Raw genomic sequence first — 7,356 nt, forward strand, 5'->3', positions numbered from 1 at the left:
ATTTTAGAGGAAAACGTTGAAGGTGTTAGTTGAGTTTAACTTTTTAAAACGTATATTTAGTTTTCATTGGATATTTTGTTGTTTCTATAATTCGATTTCAAATAGTGAGAAATATTAGGAAATAATTATATCTGTCTCTTTTTCTAGTTACAAAACTTTGTGAAAATAATTATCGATAAATATAACGACTCGAACAGCACAGATTTTTTTCAGTAATTGTTTGTTCGTAGTCTGATAGGTATGAAAGAAGAAAAAAGAACGCGACTTTTAATTAAACCTTTTCCCTATATTTCTCGCCGTTTTGGAAATACTACGGCGAGAAGAAAATTCTGAATTTTCTCCAAACAGCAATTTGATCTCTCCCCTCTCGTTGCAGTGCGAATGATTGGATTACGGTTTCCACTGTTTCGAAATATTCAGAATTTTTTCCGAAAAAGTTACAAATAAAAAGTTTTGAAAGAATTCGTATACATTTAACGTACCTATACTCAACTTGCTCTGCATTTTTAGAGAATTTCAACTCTCAATTACAAATAAATTAAACTGCATTCGAAAAACTGTAAGCTATAAACTAAATAAACTGTATTTTACACAATCTTCGTGATATCAGCTGGTCTCCGTAGAAAGTTTCCAAGCAACGAAATGTTTTTTACATTATCAACACGTTTTCTAAGAATGCGAACGAAACTACAACAACAGAAATACAAATTTAACGGTAAAAAGATCGATTTACTCATACTGGATCGATCGAAAGACCTAGTGTGACTAGTGACACTTCACCAAGGAAAGGGTTAACATCAACCGAAGGGTCACAGAAAAATTCGCTCAGAGAACGGGTCACGTCCTCCCGAAAATTGATTCCCAAGCGAAAATAACCCCGTTTCCCCCTTTCGATCGCTCTCCCGCTAATCCTCGATCCCCGTCGTGCGTATATACGGTCCATTCTTACCTCCCCCCTTTTCCTCTCGTCTATCGGACGCACGTAGCGAGGACCAGCGAGCAGACTGGGAACGTCAGAGTGCCCTACGACTGCGCCGCGCGCGCATCCCTGCCTACTCGATCGTGGACCTCGTAGATCGTCGCTCGGCTCTCGTCTCGAGAGCGTCGACGAGTGTGCATCGATCGCGCGATCCGCGAGGATTTCTCTCGGCCAGTGAAATAGTGTGTTAACAATTCGCACCCAACAGTGATCCCCAAAGTGTTCTCCATCGTTGCCACCCTCGTGGATCCAGAAGAGGATCCGACCTTGGCGATCATTTTCAGTCATCTCTGATCGTTTCTGAGAAGCATATAGGTCGCATTGTCTACGAGTGCGTAAAATGCACAGATCTTGACGTCCTGCAACGTCCACCAGCGATCGATCTCTTCTTCGTCGAGCCACAAGAATTCAAGACTGGGATGTTTACTCGGGTTTGAAACCTCGAGATCTCCCCGATCGTGGGCCACGATCCAGCGCCGACCAGAAAATACCAGGGGGCGATCCAGAGTGCCGAACAGAGACGGATAGAGAGAGTGGGTGATGCGCTGAAGCATCGATCACGGACGAGCGCGTTGGGGAATGAGCGAGTTCAATTAAAGCGTTCCAGAAGCGCGACAGAGACCAAAGGAACTGGGGGAGACCGCCGCGTGACTAGCTTGGAAAATATCAGTCGAGGAGGACGTTGGCTCGCGATGTTGCTTCTTATCAGCGTCGTTCACCAGCCGCGCTAAGCTCGTGGAACTTATGTCTCCCCTCGAGATCGTTTCCATCGGTGGTCTTCTTCTGTATATCCCTGGAACCTGGATCTCCAGCGATCCGGAGTCCTAAACGCAACATTCTACACGTAAGATCGCTTAGCCTCAACCCAGAAGCATTCTCAAGCAACCTGGTGTCCATCTTAGGAATCTATCCTACCGTTCCAGAGTCCTAGATACTCAGGATCGCTCGGTCTCAGCTTTCCCGAGTAGGTGGACTTCTCCGTTAGGGTGAAAAATTGGGTCAAAGTCTCGCGCAAGGTCGAAGATTCCCGCCCCGTGTATGCGATCGGGATCAACGTCGATGCCAGCCGTGGGGAACTGATCGATCGTCTCGTGGACTTTGGAACCGTTCCAGAAGACATCCATCGCGAACGATGAAGTGGTGCTTAGTGGTGCTGATTCTGGCCGGTGTCTCGCGGGCCGACAACACCGTCAACACCTCGGAATACTCGATTTTCACGTGTCCCAAGCTGAACTCCCAGGACGAGATCGATCTCGACAAGGTAGGTGCCGTTTCCTTCTGCCAACCTAGATCGTCGCGATGGGATTACGTAACCGCGGGCTTGGAGCCTGCGATGGGACTGATCGAATTGGTTCGGGACTAATTCGACGGGGTGTATCAAGCGACGGGGAACCGATCCGATACTTCAGATTTGTTTACAGGGGGGAAGTATTGGCACGAGCAAGTGCTCGCCGTGGGATTAAACGGGAGATGAGAATCTTTGTTTTGCTTTGATCGTTTGGTGTTAGGTTCTTCTCCGTTTCAGGGGGATCGTAGGAGCTTTAATTTTGCCCCGAGAATGTTCTTTGGGAAATTGTCTCGTAGATGCTAATATAATCTTTCAATTATTCCTTAATCTTTATTTTGTGTATTTGGGGGATCGAAGGTAAATCTGGTGTAACATTTTATAGACAATAAAATTGAACCAACGTCACTTCTTAAAAATACGATTCGTCGAATATTATTATTTATTCTTATTAGATGTTTATGCAAATCCATATTTTTATAGACACTGGTGAAAAGCACAAATCTTGAGTTCAAATACGTTGTCTTCCAAATGTTGTAATGTGTATTAATTATTTTGCGGTATTTGAATTATTATTTATTTTTTATTGCGATTGTTCGTAGCTAAATCTTGTGCAAAGAGTTATTTTAATGGGTAGCACTATATGGTATCAAGCAAATCTGCTTATCAATTTTGAAAAAATTGCAGGCCATTGCAAATGCCCTCGTAAATGCATGTCTGTCGTGTTCCTATTGGCAGACGTAGATTAATTCGCGAGACCTAATACCTGCTTTCAGAGTCGAGACAGTGAAAAATTAGATTTCTGAGTGACTAGGTGGAACGTGAAAGTTAATAAGACTTAATAAGGATGAATATCTGATCTGTCCACTAATGATCTCGAAAAGAGCTCGAGTCAATTACTATTCCGCGTTCGAACGGTGACGTCAGGTTGAGCATATTTCTACAAGGTACAGTCGAAATATGGTATAATCTCATCTATTTTCTACGATGCAAATGTGAGGAATTACTTCTCTATCTTACATTACTCGGGACATTTAAGAAATTAAACGCTAGAAACTTATTCCAAACGAGGTCAAAGTAATGTTTCATATGATAGCAGTTTAACAGAGTGGATATTGATAAAACGCAATGAAAAGAGTTTTCTAAGGGGCTATATGTCCTCGAAGTGGCATTTATAATACTATAGTTACTTTTGTGCGTAATACAAATTCCAAGATGAATGATTTCTTTGTTTATTGATTTAAAGTGAGTTACATAATATTGATTGGAGTCGAGTGAATGATATATTTCGTGGTCCTCTCAAACATTTTATTTCGTTAATTAAAGATTTCTGTACTATCTTGTATATATATTTCCATTTTAGGTCCAAGTTACATTTGTATTTTCTCTTCGAGTCAACAATTTTTGATCTTTCTCAGAATAAATTCCGATTTATACTATGATTCTGTCTTGACGTACGTATTTCATTACATCAATGATAGGAAAGAGTCGAAATACCCCACGAATAGATGCAAAATTGCCTCAGTCGACCATGAAATGTATACATTATTCGAAATTATGAACTTCTCGCCCTCGTAACACCGCTACGCTCGAGTAATCCAATAATTGAGCACTTCCACGCGAAAATCGAAAACCTATTGAAAGGTAAGGTGTGTGGTATCGACAGTTGGCATCCATGCATGGCAAAGCCGCAGCTAAATGATACAACTATCATAATAGCAGCTGTGAAATTATTATCCCCGAACTGAATCGAATATTTTAACCGCTTCGTGATTCCCACTCGCAGAAAACAACGAGCTGGAGACTGTTTATTGAACATTCGAGAATCGACGACTGTCGCCGACAATTGACGGCAGATCACGCGTGCACATTAGGTTAATAGAAGCCGTAACACGTTACGATTTATTGTCTGACTCATGCGTCGAGTTACGACGACTTGTACGACCATTTTGGTCCGAGACACGATGACCTGCTGCAAGACACAAATGTTATCAACAATGATATAAATTCGCATAAACATCTGCAGATGTTTTAATTAATTATTACACACTGTAGCAAACAAGGAATCACCTTGTGTAATGCCTTGACATTTATCTAGCATTTATCGCTTATTGTCAAACGCGTCCAGCCTAATAATTTCTCCACGATACAGCGCCTTTATAAAGAATCGATAAAGATTGAGTGGTATTGTTCTCATCGCAACGACCGGGCCATTATTTTCTGTTCTGCGCGATGAAAACAATCGCGAGCGACTCGTAGCTCGATACGGAAGTCTCCTAGGAATAAAAAGGGGCTTTTGCCGTAGCGAACAATTGAAAATCACTTGTGCAAAACACGCGTCACTTTTTTTTTCTTTCTTTTCATATCCTTCCGCAAGACGCGGAGGTCGGTGAATCGAAGGCAGAATTCGTTGGATAATGGGTCTGAGATGCTCCCGGCGCCACCCGTGTTCTCAGAATTTCTTAATTGCGTCATTAAATTCGTGTCACGTACAGCGGGACGGTCAAGGCTTTTCCGCGATTACCGCGAGGGATAATTATTCGGAGTGCTTCCCAAGAAAACGGTTGTTTGTATTTTTAACGAGAGCCGTGGCGAAGTTTGCGGCCAAAAGATTGATTTTATTCAAAAGTGCATGCGAACCGGAAGAACTGTTTTTCTCGTGGCGGAGTAGAGATTGGGGACATTTTTATTCGAGTCCTGGACGACGAATAAGAGCAACGTTTAGCTATTTATTCGCGATATTCATTCGATTGGGCAAAGTACATTATTCGTTCGTTGGAAAATATTTCATTCTGTTCAGATTCGAATTTTTATTCGACGACAATCGGGTTAGGAAGCGTTTATTTTTTAATTAACACGTTGATCGCCACCGTCACCCATATATATATATATATAGGTGACAGTGCTTTTCACTGAAAAACGAAAACTATTAATTCTGAAAGCCAAGTGTCATAGAAAATGAATTTAAACGAAATACTTGAATTTTGATGAAGTTACAAAACTAAATACCAAAATAAATGTTTCATTACGCAGTTTCCAAAAGTCTGTAAACAAAATTAAATCGCAGTAGAAATTTTCAAGAGTATTAGTCTGGCAGTGAACGTGTTAATTGATACTTTTAATTGGATGGGTTATTATTTATCTCTGTAGTAGATCTCCCTGACCCTAAGAAATCGAAAATTTTGCTATACCGCGATAAGATCATGTTTTCGGCGTGATAGAGCAGCGTTCCGAAACGAATAGTCTTTTTGCGGCTGTCATAATGGATCTCACTAATGAGTTTCATTTATACGGACGACTAGGGATCCCACTATCTCGGGAAATTTGAAATTTAACTATGGAACGTCGGACCGTGTTCACTAATTACGAAACCTTCGCATAATTTCCATCCCGTTTTCTAATCTACTTGGTTTCAGCGAATTTTATTAGTTAGCAGTTTCCAAGGACAAAAAATTCGCGGGGGATATTTTTCCACGGACCGCCATACGTTTGGGAAAAATACGGCCGCGCCGTTGGCTGAGTTTTCCAAAAAGTAAATCTGAACGGTATTTATCACTGATAGCGAAACACAAACGCGTACTGCAAGGATAATTATTTTAGCTGAATAAAATGGTCTTATACTGTAATAAATTATAGAAGAAAATTAAAAGGAATAATATACCAACACGGAAGAAATGCCTTCCAAATAATCTTCCAAAACAAATACCTTTAATTATTTTTATCACTCTCTTCCCAAAAAGCAAGACTCACGAAAGGGGTGGTTCAAATGAAAATGCGAAGACTCTACACGAGTGGGAGATGATTTGTATCCCTCCCAGGGACGGATTTATCAGAGCCGGCGATCGACGGAGCATCGCCTGCGCGGATTAACGCGATTCCGATAACTGCGGTGGTTCGTTGCATGCTGGAAAAGCGCGACAACCGGTGCTCCGCGTGTTCTTTCCCTTTCAATTGTTTCTTTATGTTGTTTCACTCCACGGAGAAATATTCTGATAAAACGGGAACCGGTGGGGTGGATTTTACCAGGCGCGAATTCAAAAACAAGGCCAGACAGCTTTTCCATGCATCCACCCTGATAAATGTAATACCGATAACACGCTGAAACGTGGCCGTAGAATTTTATTTTCGGAATAAAGCCTGACGACCGTTTTAGATTTTATTTCCCTTCTCCCCGGTGACGATTAATAAAAAAATCATTTCACGGTTGGATGAGAGAGAGATATTCGTTTTGTTTTTGAATCTGTTCTAGTTTCCAGCCGGTTTCAAGCGTGATAGATAAAAATCTGACGCGTCGCTCGTGTATCGCGGGAATATCGGTAGGATAAACTATTTTCAATGACGGGAAGTTACACTTTTTTTAAATCGGCGATGAATTTGATACTCTGTTCTCTTTTATTTTTTGTTTGTTTCGAAGTTCAATAAGTTTCAACAAGTTTAAATAACACCATAACGTAAATTATAAAACAGGAGGGCCACACGTTAGGACCTACTCGGATCTCTGAAATCAATCATTCCGACGATCAGAATGACTAGAAATTTATCTGAATTCAAAAAGAAATTTAAATGGGCCATACGAGCACAGAAAGCATTGTTCCCACCGCATAATAGAGAACGTAGATTAAAACACGAATTATAAGATACAGAATACACGCTGTGCGGGTGGAAAACATTGTTTGCACCGCTTACTTTGGACTTCATCGCGGCCATAATCGCGTTGCGCCAACGCGAAGCCAAATTTACCTTTGAAACTGAACGCGACGGTGTAATCGACGTTACTTGGAAGTTAGGGGAACGTTGCTCGTGATCACAGGAGTCGACTGTAACGGTCGCCTGCGGTCGTAACAGTCGAAATAAATTGAAAAGAATTAAGCACGCCCCCCTACCGAAACAACGTCCGATCGAGCAGTCAGACGAGAGAGGAAGAAATCTCCCTTTCGGAAGTTTCTTGCGAATGAAACTGTGGCCATGGGAACCTTATTTCCAATTCCGAGCACGCTAGAGCTGAATGTACAGGGTGGAAATAATTTTGGAGGAATGATCAGACAATTGTATTATTATTGTGTGGGAGCAGGGCACAGATGGGTCATCCTTG

At 41.5% G+C, this 7,356-nt stretch overlaps 1 protein-coding gene across 1 annotated transcript in view; it reads left to right on the top strand.

Moving 5' to 3' along the window:
• Positions 1-1,024: 1,024 nt before the first annotated feature.
• LOC128873434 (uncharacterized) overlaps positions 1,025-7,356 on the top strand; it is a 77,030-nt gene continuing 70,698 nt past the window's right edge. Inside the window, exons 1-2 of the mRNA XM_054117020.1 lie at positions 1,025-1,823; positions 1,903-2,240. Coding sequence (XP_053972995.1) covers positions 2,112-2,240 — 129 coding nt within the window. The 5' untranslated portion in view covers positions 1,025-1,823; positions 1,903-2,111. The remainder of the gene's footprint in view (positions 1,824-1,902; positions 2,241-7,356) is intronic.

The sequence above is a fragment of the Hylaeus volcanicus genome, chromosome 3, assembly GCF_026283585.1.
Source record: "Hylaeus volcanicus isolate JK05 chromosome 3, UHH_iyHylVolc1.0_haploid, whole genome shotgun sequence".
NCBI classification, from domain to species: Eukaryota; Metazoa; Arthropoda; class Insecta; order Hymenoptera; family Colletidae; genus Hylaeus; species Hylaeus volcanicus.